At 40.7% G+C, this 21,711-nt stretch overlaps 1 protein-coding gene across 4 annotated transcripts in view; it reads left to right on the plus strand.

Annotated features, from left to right (window-relative positions):
* Positions 1 to 21,711, plus strand: part of sema4d (sema domain, immunoglobulin domain (Ig), transmembrane domain (TM) and short cytoplasmic domain, (semaphorin) 4D) — a 157,644-nt gene that overhangs the window by 111,478 nt on the left and 24,455 nt on the right. For 2 of the 4 annotated variants that reach the window (XM_055632878.1, XM_055632880.1), the window contains exons 10-15: positions 1,476 to 1,632; positions 2,166 to 2,388; positions 4,769 to 4,881; positions 6,477 to 6,649; positions 12,928 to 12,980; positions 15,282 to 15,593. In XM_055632878.1, coding sequence (XP_055488853.1) covers positions 1,476 to 1,632; positions 2,166 to 2,388; positions 4,769 to 4,881; positions 6,477 to 6,649; positions 12,928 to 12,980; positions 15,282 to 15,593 — 1,031 coding nt within the window. Of the gene's footprint in view, positions 1 to 1,475; positions 1,633 to 2,165; positions 2,389 to 4,768; positions 4,882 to 6,476; positions 6,650 to 12,927; positions 12,981 to 15,281; positions 18,255 to 21,711 lie in introns of those variants that run through there. The other 2 variants (XM_055632877.1, XM_055632876.1) reach the window with 1 other exon arrangement.

Raw genomic sequence — 21,711 nt, forward strand, 5'->3', positions numbered from 1 at the left:
CTCTACAATGTCTAGGGTCTTGGGCAGAGCTGTTTCCAAACCAAGCTGTGATTCAATCTGCTTGGTATGATTTCTGCAGTGCATCTGTAGAAGTTGGTTAGAGTTGTTGGAGACATAATTGTCTTCTTCTTATCGAGTCCTCACGCAAGATTAGGTTCTTGCGCTTCTTGTGCGCTGTGCTGGAAAGATTGGTAGAAACAGGGCCGCGATGTGAACGCTCTTTCCTTGACCCCGGAGACATAGTGAACTTTGTTCATCTCCTGAAGAAGTTGAGGCAATAGTGTGCTTTTTTTGGCCATAGCTTCAATCCAGGACATTGTTGGTAATATTTCTGCCTAAAAAACATTGGAATTTGAGTGAATCAAACTGCACCATTTCTCTGTATCCTAATCAAATAAAGCACCTACCCGAGCATATTCGACTCGTATTGAACAAACCACGGAGCAGAACTATGCCTAAGAACTTGAAGCTTTTTCCACTCCAGCACTGGTACATTCGTGTACTAATTACATCTGCATTTCCTGCACAAATTCAGTCTTGCATAGAGCCTCTATAAATAGGGTAGTGCCATTTTGAGTGAATGTAATGAGTTGCATTCTCATTACAAAAAGTGAACTCTGCTCTTGGCTGCCATCAGAAATGATTGTGATTAAACATCCAAAGATTCCAAGCTAAAAGTGTGATACCTAGCAGAGCAGATAGCTTCTGTGGAAAGAAGAGAGTTAACGTTTCAATTCGATGAACCTCCTTTGAACAGACGTAATTCAACAAATTAGCTCTATTTTGAATGTTTGGACATTTGGTTCCTACAAATAGTGTGACATTAAGTCTTATTGTAGGCTGACACTCGCATACAGACTGCTCTAAGTGGTTTATCCAATACAAATTGAATATGCTCGAGTAGGTGTGTTATTTGATTAGGATACAGAATTAGTACCTCGGGCCTAATTAATAATCGTAAAATTAAAATGTTAAACAATTAATTTTGTTTTGCTTAACTGGCTTCAGAAAGGTATGGAATTTTGATCTTGTGGTTGAATGGCTGATTCTTTCACATTAAGCCTATAAAGGGGTTATAAATTAATTTTGTTGTGGTATCACCAATTAGTTTCAAGTATTCTGGCCCATTTCTTTGGGTCTCCTGTGCTGTCATTTGCATTGTTGGAGATTTGTGTGCAACCCACAGCATTTAATTCGCCTCCTGTGCTCATGAATGACCATTTATAACCCTTTATAAGTTTATTGAATTTTAATGTGAAAGAGTCAGCCACAAGATCAAAATTCCATACCTTTCCTGTTAAGCAAAAACTGATCTTTGACAAATATCTAATTAATTGTAAAAGACGCATTGAGCTACATTTTTTTTAAACCCATCTGCTCGATCCATTTGCAAATATGTACTTGAAATATATGACCATACCTCAAAGCTATAATGGACATTCTTGTGATACATTTTACCTTGTACCCTTTGTTAGGACTAATTTGGAAGTGTCAGCCGTCTGCAGCTTTAACATGTCCAAAGTGGAGGAGGTCTTCTCCACAGGAAAGTTCATGCAAAGTGCCACCTTTGACCAGTCCCATGTAAAATGGGTCCGATTTGGAGGATCGGTTCCAGAGCCGCGTCCTGGCTCAGTAAGTACTGTCCTGCTCTTGTCTATATTGATATAAATGAAGCAAAGTGTCTGACAGCTGTTAACAATAAACTATGGTGTATTCAATTGACTATATTCTAGTCAAACAACAATGTGACATTGCTGTAAAATAACGTGACATAACTACAAAAATTACAAATTTTTAGTTTGCCAATTTCAATTTTTAATGAGTATGTTTGTAGAACACCATATGTTACCACATTCCTGTGCTAAGGAAGTCAGGTGTAAAAAAATCATGACGATATGCATACATATTATTGGATGCTTTGCTATCATAGCATCATGTTTAAAATGTGTGAACCAGAAATTCTGGAAGGCAGTAATCAAGAAATAAAATGCTCTCATTTTAAAACCAATGCATCTTTTGCCACAATCATTTGTGCAGTTGTTAAGGACCACAATGATGTCTATTTTTCTTCCGTAATGTAATATTTTGTTTGTTCATTTTAGTTAAGGGTGTAAGTTGTTAATGCTGATATGTTATCCCAATCAATTGCTTTTTTCTCTTTTCAGTGCATAAACAATGAGGCGAGAGCTTTGAATTTCAATAACTCACTCATGTTGCCAGATAAAACTCTCCAGTTTGTTAAGGATCACCCTCTGATGGCAGACACTGTTAACCCAATTGGGAATAGCCCTAAATTGGTAAAGAAAAATGTCAACTATATACAGATTGTTGTGGACAGAGTTAGAGCACTTGATAACCTCCAGTATGATGTCATGTTTATTGGCACGGGTGAGTTTTTGTAACATTAACATGTTTTATGAGCATAATATTTTCATTCACGGTAGAATTCCCTGTGTACACTTCCTGACAATTTTTATCCTCTTTTTACTTTGACATGGGTTGCAAGAAGTTAGAGATCTAATCTATCTATCTACATCTATCTTCTATATATAATTAAAACTGTGTGGCTGCTGGCTGGCTGCCGGCTGTGTGTGTGTTTCTGCCTGACTTGTGGCTGCCAGCCTTTGATTCGTTGCTACGCCAACGTCAGACCGAGAAACGCCAAGTTTTTTTCCATTTCGGTAGTGATTTCACTTTCCATTCCAAGTATCCACTCATTAAATTTTGTCGTGTTTATGTACACATTTTTAATAAAATCCTTCTCCCCCCACCACCCCCCCCCCCCCCCCCCCCTCACTCATTTTGTCGCCTCCTACTGGCCAGCGACCATAACGGCTGCTGGCACCCGCATCTCCCCTCAAAGACGCCATTTAAAAGCAGCCGCACTGCTGATTCCTGAGCCGCTTGAGTTGGACGACCACGTCTCCCGTGGGGGCTACGGGTAGGGAATGGCTGCGTTGGGTGACTGCACTTGGTCTAGTATACTTTTGTGTGTGTGTGTGTGTGATTTAACGTACACTTTCATAAATGCACTCCTCTCTAGATTTGGTCAATTCTTTCCCCACGCTTTGAATTAAATTGTTCACAAAACATCACAAATTTCAAGATTCAGACTGCTGCATGAGTCAGTGCCACCTCACAGATGTCCAATCATAATGGGTCTCATTTACATATATGACATCACAATGGGACAGGGGTGGCAGATTGGAACCTTCACGTGGTCGCACTAAAATCAAATTGCTGCATGAGACACAGTGCCACCTCACAGATGTCTAATCACAATGGATCTCATTTACACATGCCATCACAATGGGACAGGGGTGGGAGATCTCTCTCCCTCTCTTCTGCCCCCGTGCCTTTCCCCCACTCCCCCTTCTCTCTCTCCCCCCCCCCTCCCCCCCCCCACCCCCCCTTCCTCTCTCCCCCTAGTGATCTATATAATTCACTGTCCATAAGGCTGCTGGAAACACAATTACTCCATGCTTTGAGGGAATAGAATGCAGTTGAGTACAGGACAGAATCGGGCCCTTCAGCCCACAATGTCTATGCTGAACATGATTACATGTTCAGCTAATCTCTGCCTGCACATGATCCATATTACTCCATTCCCTGCACATCCACGTGCCTATCTGAATGCCTCTTAAATGCCACTGCCATATCTGCTGGTTGAAGATGTCTGTGGGTGATGCATATCCAGTTTAGCTGCGGTAACGAGATTATGTTGATTTTGATAATCCTTTGTTGTCCTGCTGATAGGATACTGCCACATGAAATGCTCTCTGATTTGCCACGGAGGTGCGTCTTTGCAAAACAGCTTATTAACATATCTGTTCTGATGACATAATTCATTCAGAGGTTTATCGCTCTCAATGCTCACCTCATTATTTTGTTGCACACTAGCAACTCGGGTTATTCTGGCACAATTGATAGAAGCAGCCAACCTTTGAAGTACAAGCTAAAATGTAGGCTGAAGTATGTATCAAAGAAAACATCTGGAACGTTTTGTAAATTAATGTTACAGTATTAAAATTGGAAGAAAGAATATCTGGGAATGAAAAAGTTTTAAAAAAAAAATAATAAAAAAAAGTTTATCATATAGATATATATGACTTTCATTTGTCTATTGCAGTGTAATTGGTTAGTGTATTTTGAGAGAAACTGAACTGTAGAGTCGATATCATCCCAATCTTTTTTTAACGGCTTTCCTAAATTGAGACATGAGGAACTGAGGTGTGAGACGACACTTATCAAGATGTAAGAATTGATGGTTTTGTACTTCAGAATGTCAACATCAGTTGTTTCTTTTAGTCAAGATATTTGTGGGTTGTGGACAGATCAGAAGCTTGCATGTTCAGACGTTGGCCCCAGGAATTCTACTTTTGGGTTAGCTGAAGCCTGTATTGGCTGGAAAAGATATTTGGTCATCGGCAGCCAGGAACAGTAGAATTTCCCAAAGCTGATGTTATCTATTTATTTTTATTTGCTGGCGTTCAGTCCTTAATGGAGCTGTGCTCAGCAAATGGAAATAAATGAATTATTGTATCATTATCCACTATATTTACAGTAATTTACAAAATGTTTCAATGTTTGGGAGAGATAAATTAAAGCCAGAAAGGCTTGTGGTCAAAGTGGTCAAGGAAAGTTGGATTAGTTGAATGGTGGAGGAGGCTTGAAAGGTTGAGTGGCCTTCTCCTGATCTAATGGTAAAAGGTTTTGTGATGAATAGTTACTTGGATGTTCTAATGTATATATTTTTGTTTTGTTTCAGATAAAGGATTGTTGCATAAAGCGATTAACTTTGGCAATGAAATGCATATAATTGAAGAACTGTCTATTTTTTCTGGTTCTGAACCTGTACAGACATTGCTCTTGTCCAAAGAGGTAAATGTAAACCATGTAATGTTTGTCACTAAAGAAATGTAAAAGCAAAGATATTCTGACTCAATTCAGTTTAGTTTATTGTCACGTGTAATGAGGTATAGTGAAAAGCTTTTTGTTGTGTGCTAACCAGTCAGCAGAAAGACAATACATGATTACAATCGACCAATTTACAGTGTATAGATACATGATAATAGAACAACATTTAGTGCAAGGTAAAACCAGCAAGTCTGATCAAGGATAGTCCGAGGGTCACCAAAGAGGTGGATAATAGTTCAGCACTGCTCTCTTGTTTGTGCTGGAGGATTCAGTTACCTGATACCAGCTGGGAAGAAACTGTCCCTGAATCTGGTGGTGTGCGTTTTCACACTTCACTACCTTTCCCCTGATGGGAGAGGGGAGTAGAGGGAATGGCCAGGGTGCAACTCGTCCTTTATTATGCTGCTGGCCTGGCCAAGGTAGCGTGAGGTATAAAAGGAGTCTGGGTCATTGGGATGCTAAAAGTGAATTTACTTTTGCAAGTAAAACAATTATGCCTGGACAAAAAGAGCTCTCTTAGCACACTATAAACTAATATTGTAACTTCATATTTAAACCTAACTTAAAGTAAAAACCTTTAAACTTGAGCATTCTATAATCAGACTGAAGAAGGGTTCCAACCCAAAACGTTGCCTATCCATTTCCCTCACAGATGCTGCGTGATCCAATTAGTTACTCCAGCTCTATCTTTTGCGCAGGATTCTAGCATCTACAATTCCTTGTCTCTCCAAATTAAGGGTTCTGTTTTTTATTGACAGCAGATTAACAGTTTGCCAGTTTAAACATTAACGTGGTTTTTTTAACAGTGGTTGGTATGGGACAGCTTGGAATTCTGTTTTTTAATTATGGCTTGTCAGTTTCCATGGCCTTTTATATTTATGCTCTACATTCAGCTAATATAGACACTTGTTCTGGAGCTCTCCTAATTCATTTTTAATCTTTGCCTCTCCAATTTTTAAATGCACCTTTAATTTAATCTCTCTGACCAAGTATGTGACCACCTGTGCTAATAATGTGACTGTCAAAAGTTGTCCAAATGCGACTTTACTTTATATTTTTGAGAGGCTATTAAATAAAATAAGGCAGAATTAAATCTATGTAACTCTTTTTATAGATTTGAAAAACAGCAGGAAGTATATTATTTGACGAAGGATAGTAGCTTCATTCAAGCATTTTATTGGGCCATGAAGTAATTTTTGGAACACAAATCTAAATGTAAAGATAGTCAATGGAAAGCAGAGGAATGTTTAGATGAAATGGATGATAGCGAATGCCAGCAATAATCCCACTGACATCTCATTTCAGTGACAGCTACAATTAAAAAATGTTTCAAAAGATTTCAAACTAATAGCAGATTGAAAAGTATCTCTCCTACACAAAACCGCATTTCAGTGGGATGTTATTTCTGATTTTGACCAAGGTTAATTTTCACCTTGGTTACTTCCTGCAGTGGATGATGTGAATTTGATTGGGTCAACATCCTCCCCCATTGCAACAACAAACTATTTTAATTATTCTGCTTATTCAAATGAATTGACCATTGAACTTTCCTCTTTTAGGACAGAAAGTATATCTATGCAGGGTCTCATTCAGGAGTAGTTCAAATTCCTGTTGCGTTTTGTGAAAAATATAAAACCTGCACAGATTGCATTTTGGCAAGGGATCCCTACTGTGCATGGAACTCCGAAAAGAAAAGCTGCACATGGATTATGGACAACAACAGCCATAACAAGTATGTGTATTGACAAAAAAAAAACACATTTTAATTATGTCAATGATTTTCATGAGGGTTTTTAATGTGTTCATTTCTTAGTGTACTCATGTGATAAGGCCACATTTGACCATGTACTAAGTGTACTGAAGTGATATTTCATATACTTAACTCCTGGTCAACATATCGCTCATGTTTGTGTTGCTAAAGTTTGCTACCATGGATATATTTAAAATAGAACAAAGTTGACATTGTACAAAATTCTCAAGCTGCTTACATAAACATTCTTATTCCCAATTAGTGATTGTTTACTCCAGATAAATCAAGGTTATTTTATCCAGTAATTCAATTTAGCAAGTTAAACAAAAACACTGTCACATTATAGCAGAATAATATTATAATTATGTATATAGTTGGTTTGATTTTGGAAAATGGATTTCTGGTGTTTACTTATACAGTTTCACAATTCTTTCATTTTGTACAATTAAATTTTTTTTTTGTGCACTGAATTGTACAACTTGTGGAAGTACTGATAAGTGTTTTTACTAAATGACATTTGCTTCTTGTAACATTCACAATAGCTGGCATCTGAAAAATATGACTCTTGGCCATTGTCCATGACTGGCTCCAAGCACATTTGATGAGAAATATAAATATTTGTTTTGCCCCAAGAAGTTAATAATGTTTAACTTCTATGGAGAAAAAAACTGATATTTTCTGCATCTTGCCATTTGTAGATATTTGTCTCTGGTATATCATCATCTTCCATATAGTTTCCTCCACACTGGGTTCTATGGTCCTGCATTACCAGACACGTGCCGTCGGGATAGGCAAAGTAGGCACTGCCTACCCTGACTAAAATTATAACATGGTAATTACAAATATAAATAGTAAAGGCTTTGAAGATTTTTGCCTATCTAAGAGATCGATCTCTTAGGTAGGCATAATTTTCCGTGCCTTTCATCCACAGCGCTTGTAACCCTTGAAGGTCTGTGCAGCCCACGTGCCGTCAGCGCTGCTTCAAGCCGTCAATTTAAAGCGGGGCTGAAGGCAGCTGAAATTCTGCCTTTGCAGCACTGCGCATGCGCAGCGCGAGTTTCTTGGCGGGATTTTCAAATATGGATTGGCATTATTTTAAGTGTATCTTAGGAAACAGGGAGAGCAGAATGGAGCTCGTGTACCAATGATGTGGTAAGTACATTTCTTGGTGATGTTTTTAAATACCGTATTTCCCAGGGTGTGGGGGTGGGGGGAGAGCTCCTTTCACAGCGTTTGGGAGTCTGGCCCGGGATAAAGTTGCGGGGAGGGTAGGAGCATTGTGAAGGAGGAGATCTGGATCATGCCAGTAACCCACTTGCGACGCTCCTTTCACGGAGCCACCGCATTGTGGCCTTAAATTCCTTAAAATCCTTAAATTCCGACAGTGCGATTGGGGTTACCCAGCTGTGGGAATTTAAGGATTTGCAGGAAGCGGCTGACATGAGCGAGCGGCAGGTGAGAGGTGTTCAGATGGAGAGCACTGCCAGAGGTGAGCGGGCCGGCAGAAGTCGTGAAAGTGGCGGCCAGTTCTGCTGTCGGGTCCCGGCGGCCGCTCGCAGCTCCCCGAGCTGTTTCTATCCTCGGCTACAATGCGGTGGCGCCCGGAGCGCCGCGGCAGCAGTGAGTGAGCGAGTTACTGGCATTATCCCCGACCCCCTCCTTCTCAACACTCCTGCCCTCCCCGCAACTTTACCCCTGGCACAGACTCTCCACATGCTGTAAAAGGAACACTCCCCCAATTGGTCCCTTGAACAAGTGTTGTCATTCAGTTAGATGACAACTGATTCAACTTGTCCGTGTGCTCCTGTTTTTCCTACCATCTCTCCACCTGCCATTACCCTTCACACCCCCCCCCCAAAACCTATTCAGTAATTCAGAATAAAGGAGACTAGGAAGCCTCGGGCAAATTGAATTGTTAGTGTTTTTTATTTTTATTTTCACGGAGAGAACAATGTGCGCATGCGCGGTTTAATTTTTTTTTTTTTTAAAGCGGACTGACTGCCTACCCTGATTACGTGCCTGTGCATTACCTACATATCCTACAGGCACGTGTCGTCAGGGTAGGCAAGGTAGGAACTCTTTCCCCCCCCCCCCCCCCCCCCCCCCCCCCCCCCCCCCAATGGTCCCATGAACTGCCTACCCTGACTAAAATTATAAAATAATAAAATATGAATAGTAAAGGCACGGGAGCATTATGCCTACATAAGAGATCGATGTTTTGGATAGGCATAATTCTGCCGTGACTTTCATCTGCAGTACATGTAATACGCGAATGTCTGTGCATCTCATGTGCCATCGACGCTGCTTCATGCCTTCAAAGACAAGGAGCTGAAGGCAGCTGAAATTCTTCATTTTGCACCGTGGACTGCGTGCATGTGCTGTGCAGCAGCCTACTGCGCATGTGCAGCGCAAGTTTCTTGGCGGGTTTTTCAAACATGGATTGTCATTATCTTAAGAGTGTCTTAAGAAACAAAGAGAGAAGAATGGAGTTCATGTACAAATAATGTGATACGTAAATTTCTTTGAGCTACATGTTTTTAAATACCGTATTTCCCGGCACGAAAATTTACCTGCGTCTTGTAGGCCGAAGGTTAGGTTGTTAGACAAGAAAGATAGACTTGGCTATCCCACCGTACAGCAACATCAAGAACGATGATGCTGTTCTGAGGAATAGCCAAGTCTATCCCTCATTGCGGCTATGAAAGGACAGCGCCGCTGGGGAGGGGGTGGGGTGGAAAGAGTTCCTTTCACAGCATGTGAGGAGTCTGGCCAGGGGTAAAGTTGCGGGGAGGGCAGGAGTGTTGAGAAGGAGGGGTTCGGGGATCATGCCAGCAACTCACTCACCGCTGCCGTGGCTGTCCGGGCGCATCCACAGCATTTTGACCGGAGAGGGAAGTAGCTCGGGTGGCTGCGTGTGATCATGGGACCAATTGAGGTTACTCGTGCTGACACGGGAGTAAGCTCCACCGCCAGCTGTCCTGTTATCCATCGCCCGGAGATCCGCTCTTGAGCTGGTCCCCTCACTGTCCGGTCTACATTGAAAGACACGGACCGGGCAGTGAATGCCATGCAGTGTCACCCAGCGCAGCAAGTGAGGCCATGTCCTGCTCCCGGCGGCAGTCGGAATTTAAGGATTTGCGGGAAGAAGCTGACATGAGCGAGGCTGGCAAGCGGCAGGATCGACGGAGAGCACTGCCAGAGCTGAGCGGGCCGGTACAAGGTGCTGAGGTCCCGGCGGCCGCTTGCAGCCACCCGAGTTACTTCCCTCAATAGACAATAGGTGCAGGAGTAGGCCATTTGGCTGATCATCCCCAATCAGTACCCCATTCCTGCCTTCTCCTCATATCCCCTGACTCCCCTGTCTTTAAAAGCCCTATCTAGTTCTCTCTTGAAAGTATCTCTTGTAACCTCCCCGGTTACAATGCGATGGCTCCGCGCCCAGAGCGCCGCGGTAGCGTGAGTGAGTTGCTGGCATGAACCCCGATTCCCGACCCCCTCCTTCTCAACGCTCCTGCTCTCCCTGCAACTTTACCCCTGGCCAGACTCACCACACACTGTGAAAGGAACTCTTTCCCCTCCCCGCACCCGCCCCAATTGGTCCCATGAACTATTGTATTGTCATTCAATAAGATCACAACTGATTCAACGTCCCAGTGTGCTCCCGTTTTTCCCACCATCTCTCCACCTGCCATCACACTCCACCCCCCACCCTCTACCCATTCAGTAATTCAGAATGGAGGAGATTTGGAAACTTTGGGCAAATTGCATTGTTACTTTTATATTTATTTTTCATTTTATTGAGTGTGATAAATTCTATGTCCCGCCAGCCTTTTTTTCAAAATTAAGCAACTCAAATGGGGGTGCGTCTTCGACGCAGGAGCGTCTTCATTGCCGGGAAATACGGTACTTTATTAAGAGATATGGCTTTTGAAGACAAATTACTTCATAAAAGTCGACTAACAGCTTACGGAGAGGAGAACAATCTGCGAATGCACGGTTTAAGATTGTTTTAAAAGCTGACTGACTGCCTACCCAGAGTAATTACTCACAGCACGTGCCTGATATCCTAATATGCAAATAAATTAGTGGGATCATCAACACTTAACAAGATTTTTCTTTTATGCATCTAAACCCTAGAAGTTTTCAGGAACAATTTAAAAATTCCTATGTCAAGGTTAAATTTCAAATCTAGCTGCCAGCTCCAAAAAGCACCAGGCTGGTTTCCTCTCACTTCCAATATGTGTTTAAAGTAGGGACTTGCCTATTATGAATTATTTTCATTTAAAACCCATCTATTCATCCAAAGCTCAATTAATATTACCCTATCCTCAATCAGGAAATTATTAACGAGCCCCAAATAAGGATTTTGAGGGCATAAGGAGCGGGAGATAAAACGGGGAATTACAGACCAGTTAGCCTGACTTCGGGAGTGGGAAAGATGCTGGAGTCAATTATTAAAGAGGTAATAATGGGGCATTTGGATAGCAGTAAAAGGATTAGTCCAAGTCAACGGATTTATGAAAGGGAAATCATGCTTGACTAATCTTCTGGAATTTTTTGAGGATGTGACAAGTAAAATGGATGAAGGGGTGCCAGTGGATGTAGTGTATCTAGACTTTCAGAAAGCCTTTGATAAGGTCCCGCACGGGAGACTAGTGACTAAAATTAGAGCGCATGGTATTGGGGGTAGGGTGTTGACATGGATAGAAAATTGGTTGGCAGACAGGAATCAAAGAGTAGGAGTGAACGGGTCCTTTTCAGAATGGCAGGCAGTGGCGAGTGGAGTGCCGCAAGGCTCGGTGCTGGGGCCGCAACTGTTTACCATATATATATTAATGATTTGGAAGAGGGAATTAGGAGCAACACTAGCAAGTTTGCTGATGACACAAGGCTGGGTGGCAGTGTGAACTGTGAAGAGGATGTTAGGAGGTTGGAGGGTACCCTGGACAGGTTGAGTACGTGTGCAGATACGTGGCAGATGCAGTATAATATAGATAAATGTGATGTTATCCACTTTGGCGGCAAAAATAAGGGGGCAGATTATTATCTCAATGGGGTTAGGTTAGGCAAGGAGGAGGTGCAGCGAGACCTGGATGTCCTTGTACACCAGTCACTGAAAATTGGCGTGCAGGTACAGCAGGCAGTGAAGAAAGCTAATGCTTTGTTGGTCTTCATAACAAGAGGATTTCAGTATAGGAGTAAAGAGGTTCTTCTGCAGTTGTATAGGGCTCTGGTGAGATCACATTTGGAGTATTGTGTCCAGTTTTGGTCTCCGAATTTGAGGAAGGACATCCTTGTGATTGAGGCATTGCAGCGTAGGTTCATGAGATTGATCCCTGGGATGGCGGGACTGTCATATGAGGAATGATTGAAAAGACTAGGCTTGTATTCACAGGAGTTTAGAAGGATGAGGGGGGGATCTTATGGAAACATATAAAATTATAAAAGGACTGGACAAGCAAGATGCAGGAAAAATATTCCCAATATTGGGCGAGTCCAGAACCAGTGGCCACAGTCTTAGAATAAAGGGGAGGTCATTTAAGACTGAGTGGAGAAAAAACTTTTTCACCCAGAGAGTTGTGAATTTGTAGAATTCCCTGCCACAGAGGAATTCACTGGATGGATTTAAGAGAGAGTTAGATAGAGCTCTAGAGGCTAGTGGAATCAAGGGATATGGGGAGAAGGCAGGCACGGGTTATTGATTGGGGACGATCAGCCATGATCACAATGAATGGCCTCGAAGATCCGAATGGCCTCCTCCTGCACCTATTTTCAATGTCTATGTCTATATGTTAGGCTGACTGCTCTAAAACAGGGTCATTTTATATTCTGAATACAAGACCTCTTTGGCTCCCTTGAATAGATCTAAAATATGTTTCAAGCGTTATTTATTGACGTATGTGTGTTCTGAATAATTTAACTTTTTTCTCTTGAACTAACATTACTAAGAATGATCACCTGGTACATGACTGTTTAGTTAGCCACAGTTTGTTAATGAACTAAAATCTTTGAGTTGCTGCACCTGATACGACCTCGCTGAAATTGAGAGATGCTATAAAAATACATGTCTTTATTTTCCGTTTAATTGTGAAGCTTTGGGTGAGTGACAGTTTTAGTGTGTGGCACACAGGTTTAGGTTTTTACTAATCTAAGTGCTCTGTACTGTTTTCTTCCCAAAATGCTTTTAAAGTGGTGATTGTTTGAAGTTATTTATATGGTGGGTGGTTCCAACCATTAAGCTTGCTGTTTTTATTCCACAGTGATTTGATGCAGTTTCTGAATGGAAATGCAGCTCACTGCAAAATCAAAGATGGTATGTGAACACATGCTGATTCTCATAATTTAACTGCATGTCATTTATTTGTCACTAGCTCTGCACATTAGGAGGTAGGTAATCCTTTGGTCAATCTGCTGTTGGAAGAAGATACGGTTTTCACTAGTGGTTTAATATTCTGGTAATCCATATATTTGATACGGCTAATCATGATCAGTTTAACGCTAAAGATCTATAAATTAGATGCTCATTATTTTACATTGGTGTGCTAGTGCCTTCAATAATGTCCATCTGCAATCACTGCTTTCAACCTAAAAAAAAAATTGTGAATGAGCACCGTAACTGAAAATTGTGTTTAAATAATGAACCATACCCAGCAAAGCTGCAGAGACATATTACTGTTGACCTCAGTGTGTGGCGTGTCTGTTTCCACCCAGAAATCCCGCACAAAATTCCAAAGCTTGCCCTGGCAAACTGTGAATTCATTGGTATTTTGATCAGAGCAAGTAACTATGTGCAGGCAGTCTGTTCGTTCCACTGGTCAATTCCAGAGTGATAATTAGTGAAGACCGGACAAAATTGTCCATCTGGTCACAGCTGGTGCAGAGCATTGAATACCTCAGGGTGAAGCTTCTCGTGCAAATGAGAAAATTAGTCTTAAATAATGGGGAACAAAGAGCTATATTCATCCATTTTAATCATTGAAATCACTTTTTCCTTTCAAAGTAAATGGCAGGACAGCTATGGAAATATAAAGTTGGTCCAATGATATAACTGCTTTGAAGAAGAATTTAAATCTGAGGATATTTCAGACAGAAATACTGTGCACGGCTTTTAGTTGACATAAGATAAAGACAGGATTGTTTAACTGTTTTAATATGCAATCTACAAATCAGAATTATGATTATTGGTATATCTAAAACTGCCAGTGGATATCATTTTTCAGACTGCCAGTATTTCAGCAAACAACAAATGTGTATCAAAGGTTACAATATTTAACACCTCAACATGGAAGTTGATGAATTGAGATTTTAATCCAATCATCACGGACCTTTACATGCTGATAAATCTAGATGGGTTTCCTGCGTTGAAGGGAGTAATAACTGTTTGTGTGAAGAGACATTGAACATTCTGTACATTTATCTCCCGTCGAATTATATAAAAGCAATATTTGGATACGTGTGAATGCCAGAAGGCAAAGATGTTGTAAATTTACCAATTATGGGAGATGACACTGCCGAGTAGTAACACTGTGTATTTTGTAAAGCATCTTAACTAATATAGCCCTACACTCCATGACACTTCACTAGGATGCTGTCCAATTGAGCTTGACAAGGCACAGAGGAGAGCTTGATCAGATGACCAAAACTTTGATTGGATGCAATGTGTTGCCTGAGAGAAGTAGAGAGCTTTGTGGGGAGAATTACAGTGCTTGAGGCCTTGACAACCAAGTATCCCAGCTTGCAGCAGTGAATAACTTAACCGTAATGGGATGATGGAGAATCCTGAATTGGGAAAATGCAAATACCTGTGAGTGTTATCAGACAGGAGAAGACTGGAGAATTAGGCAAGGCCATGGAGGAATCGTGGAAAAATTGGGGGGAAAGGCCATTCAGTTAAAATAGATTCCCATCTTCTAACACTTGATTTATTGTCAAACATCATGATTTTGTCTTAACCTAAAGGCAGAAATGTAAAAATGTAAACCAATCAGAGGCTTCCCCCAGACTCCTTCTCTGGAACGTTGACGATTTTGGTTACAGCGCAGGTACTCCTCCCCTCTCACCAACGGCTCCCTGGGCCTCTGTGAAAACAAGCCCCGCGGTGTATTTTATACTTACAGCGCAGGTACTCCTCCCCTCTCACCAACGGCTCCCTGGGCCTCTGTGAAAACAAGCCCCGCGGTGTATTTTATACTTACAGCGCAGGTACTCCTCCCCTCTCACCAACGGCTCCCTGGTTTATCATTTAACTCCTTTTTATATTTTTTCTATTCTCCGTGTCAAAAACCAATAAATGTGTATTAAGCTTCAAATCCTTCATGTGATTCCTTATTTTATTTAAAGTAAAGCATAATATTATATTTCCCAAGAATGAACAAGCTTACCATTACAACACAATTGTGAATTGTGTTGTGGTACAGATAACAGAATGGATTGAAGTATAAATCAGAATTGTTCATTCACATTCATGAAACAGAATGAGATTTAGCCATTGTGCATTCCTTATATTAAGCAGTGCGTAATTTTATAATTATTAATTCATTAGTATGTTTAGCTGGCAGTGTTATGAAATACGAGGAGGGGAAAAAAGCTATTTGTTTTATGTTTTATTTCACAGTGGAATCTGTTGAATCTGAAGAGGTTGTGGTGGATCAAGGGGGATTGAAAGAACTGAAGTGCCTGCCTGCATCCAGACTGGCTAAAGTTAGATGGAAGTTAAATAACACACTTCTCAGCGAGACTTCAAAGTATCGAATTGATAAAAACAAACTGCTGATTTTTCATCTTACTGAAGCTGATACTGGTGTCTATGACTGCTGGACCACAGAAGCTGTGAAGGCAGACATCTACGAACAGCTAGTGAAAAGGTATTCTCTGATCGTTGAGGGTCCATCCAACGCAATAACAGCATCGCCAACTGAGACGGAAGGTAAATCTACAGTGACAAGCGCAGATAAAGAAAGGAAATCACCTCACGCAATCACACCCCGGATTCAAACTGAGGTTTCCACTTCAACAATGCTCCAAATTTCAGCTGGCATGCCCTCAATCCCCATGCTCATACCTACTAATCATAATGATTTGGAAGTAGAAACTAAAATTGCCAGAAGTTCTATTGAGTCTGAAGGAATTAATAGCATTCTGTTGTTTTTCCTCGTGGTAATTACACTTCTATTCCTGATGCTAATTATTTACAATTGTTACATGAAATATTTGCCAGGTCCTTGCTTGAAACTAAGCTTGGATAAAGTCGGTGATGGGAAGAAACCCAAATTTGATTATGATAACGTTTCTGAGGAGCTTGTAAAGCAGCAGCCAGTGAAAATCAATGGAGATAATCCAGGTAGTGAGCAGATTACAACTGGTGATAAGGGTTATGAAACTGAATCAGACTGTGGGAATGGCAAAATTCCTAACACAGAGAAGCCCCAAGAGTTAAAGCAAATCCAGGAAAACTACTCCGTCAAATCTATTGATCTGGAGAAAGATGCAGATATTAAATACATTGATGAGGAGGCACAGAGCCTTTGCTAGCAGTCGGCCATAGATACATTGTTTATTAACGGGAGAGTAGGAAGTCTTTAAGAAATAGTCCAATTTATGAAATGCTATAAAATGTTACAGTAGATTACATAAATTCTTTAAAATGGTGTTAAAAGTGAAGATCGCTCTCTTGTATTCAACCTGCATTATATTCAGCAGTCTCTGATTAGAATTTATATCTTTTCAATATATAGATGATTTGTAGTTCATTCCAAATTGGAAATTATTAATTTATCAAATTGGTAAATCTCAAGATACTGTCCAAATTGGAGCATGAATCTTTTTTTGCATACACTGTATATGTGATATTTTGTATTGCACTGAAATTTGAGTAATATTCTGTAAGAGATATTTGTAGTTTATTGCTGTATCTAATGTAGGTTGATGCTTTTGTTTATGCTAACATTGTACACCTCAGGGATCTGACCGTGAATCTTAAATTTGTAGGCTTTATTTTAACTTTCCTCATGCAAATAGAGAAAGGACTGTTACAATGATGTGAGTGTGTGTTTGTGTCTAACTTTAAATGATGTACATGTGTTAAGGTGAAGCATGGGGTCTACAGGCCTTTGATTCATAGAAGTAATACATTTTAAAAGGAATAATATGCATTGTTAAAATGCTTTTACTGAGCCATGGCCACAGCAGAGGGCCTAATCGAAAGACTTTTACCTGTGGAAGAATATTGCTACTCGGCTGCATATTGTGCCAATTATGGTCACATTGGTACAGAGATTACCTTTTCTTGTGGTATGGATCAAATTATATACTGTGGACAAAGACTGAAAATTACCAGACGGCCACATCTTTTGCAGAGTTGTTGCTATTGGGCTGTGGATTTTGAAAGGCCCGATGGACCTAAAGAACTGATGGAAATGCATGGGAACCTGTGTTTTGCTGCTACAGATATTGAATTATTTTAGTAACCCACTGAACTGCTGCAGAAAATAAGAGCAACAGTTGCAATTAACCAGCTTTCTAACCTCCTGATGGTATGGCAGCATGAGACACTTGTATTTTAAGTTTATGTTTAAGTTTATGTATAGTAAGCATTTTATTTTCCTGCAACTTTATCTGCTCGTGTGGGTGTATATATGTATATGCAAATGGAGGTTCCATTGAAATTGTTCAACAAAAGGTTTTATGTAGAGTTAGTATTGAGAAATTATTTCATATGCTACAGTTAGTGGTATAAATCGATTCTTTCAAAGAGAATTGAGTATAAAGTTGTTTATTTTTTTTAAATTGTAAACAGAATTTGAGGGCAACAAAGATACCGTCATCTTTTACAGAAATAACATTTGATAGAACCCTATGTGTTTGAGCGTATGTGTTTGTTCTCAGTCTGTTGCACATTCAGAAATATTTGGAGCCCTTTAGTGCTGCTACTTCTGCCTGACTCAGTCCATTTATCTTTTATCCCATAGTGCATGACTGATCTTCTTTGTAGTATTTGTATCTTTGCAACTCTGTTTGCTTTGTGCCTTTTCTGTCTCACAGCTTTTCCTGTTTTACCTTTCACTCCTATTGGTTCCACCTCCACCTTTTGGGCATGATCCACCACCTTCCCTTGCTTTTACCCCATCTGAAGGGTCCAGTGCAGTTGTCCAGTTATTGCCGCCACTGCTCAGCGACCAGACAAACACTGTTTGTAGACCCGGATCTGTTCATCTCTTCTGTCAAGCTACTGGTGAGTAAGCATCTGCTAACAGGAGTATAAGTTTGTATAATTAGGTGACGGACAGAGAGAGAGAGAGAAAGAGTTTTCCTTTTTAATGCTGAAAACTACTAGTGGTCTCATTACCAAGGACAAGTGGTTTAAACATATTGTCTGCAAATGCGAGTTTTATGATGCTTTAAGTCCAGAACCATTTCCTGCAATTGTTAGATTTTTCTGTACAATAATGTAAAGAATTTTATTAAGGCCTTGTTTTTATTTTTGTTTTTCACTTGGCCGATAGTTTGTGAAATGTGGTAATGTTTGTGTATTGATCATTTTTGACATTGTTTTTAACCAAATTCTACAATAAAATTAAAAATGCCAAAATCCATTGTACTTTGAGTATAAATCTAATAATGTATATGAGCAGTTTCATGGCACAATATGATGCAAGTCTTGTGTGATATATTATAATGACATAGAAAATGCAAGTGCAGAGAGATACATCATTGAATTAGTGGTTCAAAGAAGAACCTATTGACCATAAACATTTGAAAAACTAACCTTTTGCTGGATGATGGTCTGGAAATGGCCCATCAGGTGGGACTGTGCAGGGAACCCATTGGAATACATTTTACAGGCAAGTATGATGAGGCACGTGCACACATAAAATGTGTTCACATGTTGGAAAAGCTGGTTTTGGTGACATAGAGGATTTGACATTTATGGTGGAATAGTCTACGATGCCAAGTTTGCTAACTCTGGTACAGTTTCAGACACAAGTTTGAGAAAGGGGTGGAGTTTGTGATGGGTCCCAATCGCTTTGCTCCAATATTTTGTGAGAAGTAACTTCTTATTCATTGGAAGTCATGGACTTGTGAAGTAGGGGTGGTTTTCATCATTTTCAGATTATATTATGTATGGGAATCCGTGGTAGAGAAATAGAAAGGACTGATGACCAACTTAAATTCTTGCAGTGGTGAATACAGAAAATAGACAATCAATGCTAGTGATTCTTTGATTATGACCAAGTGTCTGGGAATAAGTTGTGGGATGCCACTTAACAAGATGTTAGCGGTGGATAGTGTGATCAACTGTGTCAAGACTTGGTGGAAGAAGAAAGAGGAGAGGATTTTCACCATGATCACAGAGAATGCCATTGGTGCTTTTGGTATGGAGTGCTTGGATGCAGTGTCAGGCTGAACAACTAGTTAGACTTCTAATCAACCTTTTAGTTACCCAACTGAAGATCAGGAGATATATTCTTGTGTGTGTGTTTGTGTGTGCTGAACTCCATTTTTCCTGTATCCGGACCTGAACCTTGTTTTCAGTGTTTTATTCCTGATGAACACTCCAAAAAGATGCAAAGGTAAGTGATTTTCAACAGCAGGTGGTACTATTCTGTTTTAAATCATTTGGATGCTGATACTACCTACATTATATGTGGTTCAAAACTATATTACTTTAGTGTCAACATTTTGTTATTTATAGAGCATGTTTAGATAGTGGTGTTCTTTGAAGATTACGTTAGGTTGGAAAAGTTGCATGGTTTCCAGTGAATTTTTCAAACCCAATGAAATGTAGTGAGATACAACAGGAAGTTAACGGTGCTTTCCATGGAAAGAGGAGAAATAGGGCCTTTATGATTAAACAATGATTGCTATAATCACGCAATGAAGTCACAAAAAAAAATAGCATTAGAGCACCTTCACTCGATGACAGGAGAGAAAGCCACTTATCTAGGTCTTTAGTACTAAGATGGGTGACTTGTAAACAGTAGATATGGCAGCATAATATTATAAGCATAGTCAATTAAGGGGAAGTGCAAAATTGGAATGCAAATCTCAAAGTATGCAAATGTGAGGATATCTTTTTTGTGAGCAGAGTAGAACATATAGGTAGTGAAAAAAAGCTAGAAACAAGACAAGACAAAATAAATCTGAGGATTTATGCACATAATATATTTGCCATAAAGGGCAGGTGCTCACAGCCCTGCTTAGACTCCACCAGCAGTATATTGAACAGTTCTGAACATTGCATTTTTGGCAGCACACATTTATGAGAAAAAATAAACTCCATGGATTAAATTAATGAATGATTATGGAATTTGGGGAGTTTTAGAATATATTGAACAATCCTTTCAAGAACATTGCTTTTTTTCTGCTTGAGGGGGACGCTGGACTGGCAGTAAATTTTAAGACGTCCTCAATTGAAGCTAGGAAATGTTTAGAACATTGTTCCCCCAAATAGTAGTTGATGAGTTGATTGTTACTGTTAAATCTGCAGAGAGACAAGAAACAGGTGGTTCTGGATCACAGACCAGCCATAATGCAGAGTAGAATAGGGACAAAATAGCCCACACCTGATCCTGTGCTCTTAACAGAGCTGCCAAGTACTACGGATTTTCCGTATTTTGTACGGAAATGCGATAAGAATATGGATGTACAGATTTGCTTTGTAAAATACGGATTTTTTTTAAATCGGCCCGACTTCCTGTTTCATCTTGCTGCTTAAAAAATGCAAGGATATATAAAAAATCATGCTGTAAAAGGGCTTTCTCACGGTGCGACCTGAAGCAAGACTTAACAAGAGTTTAACATCGTGGGAACCTTCTGCGATAACAGTACGGCATTCGTGGACCCCCGAGGACCTCCGTGGCGCTAACGTCAGGTAGTCGTGATACTTTTTGAGGTCGGGAGAAAATTCAAACATTTTTGAATTTCTCCAAGAGTGCCTTGGTGAGCTTTGCAACATTGTTTGAATGCAGTGGCCCGTGCGATATCCGTAATAACTCTTGCGGGTACCGTGGGAACTCCTGCGAACGGTAAACCCGGAAGCCTGACAGAAGGGACATAAGGTGAGGTTAAATAAATATATTTTTTACTATCAGATTGATGTCTGCAACTCTTCATTAACACATCACTACAAGAGGAATGTCTCTAATGTTATAATCCCTCTCATGCTGAAACACAAAATAGTTGAAGGGAGGTGAAATAATCACATTTTTATTCTTTTTCATTTTTGAGTGTCCAAGTACCTCACTTGCTGAGCTATTTTACTCCAGCAGTTTGTGTCTCTTTTTGTCTGAAAGCAGTTTCTAACTGGAGGAACTCCGCGGGCCAGGCAGCATCTACGGAGGGAAATTGACAGGCGAGCCTTTCCTCAGGCTGCCTTATCTCTCTACCGCGGGTGCAGCAGCATCTATGGAACAAAGGAAATAGACAACGTTTCGGCCCCGCTGCACCCGCTGAGTTTCTCCAGCATTCGTGTGTGTGTGGGTGGGAGTTGGGGGGGGAGGGGGGGGGGGAGAGAGACATAAGGCAGCCTGAAGGATGGGTCCCCTGTCCATTTCCCTCCGTAGATGCTGCCTGGCCCGTGGAGTTCATCCATTCATGCCTGTGTGAGAGGGGAGGGAGGGAGGGAGAGAGAGAGAGAGGCACACACAAGGTGAATGTGAAATCTCGCCTGCCTGTTTCAGTGACAGACACCCACCGCCACTAAATGAAGACACCCCCATCTGTCTCCCCCTCCTCTCCCTCGACTCCCCCACCTTTCCCTCCCAACTCCAGTCCCGTCCCAAGTTCGGTCTGTGAAACGCAACACGCCAGCCCCGACAACCAGCCCGGTGGTCAGTCCTTTGAAGATAGACACCAGTTGCTTGGAGCAACTCAGCGGGACAGGCAGCATCTCTGGAGAAAAGGAACGTGTGGCGTTTCGGGTCGAGAGCCTTTTCAGACTGAAAGTTTCACCTCTCAGTAGATCATAAAATAACACAATCATCACGGTCAATGTGAGACACAGTCTTTATTCATATTTGACAAAATAAAAAGACGACTTCTTGCAC

Source organism: Leucoraja erinacea, chromosome 3 (genome assembly GCF_028641065.1).
Source record: "Leucoraja erinacea ecotype New England chromosome 3, Leri_hhj_1, whole genome shotgun sequence".
Taxonomy (NCBI): Eukaryota; Metazoa; Chordata; class Chondrichthyes; order Rajiformes; family Rajidae; genus Leucoraja; species Leucoraja erinaceus.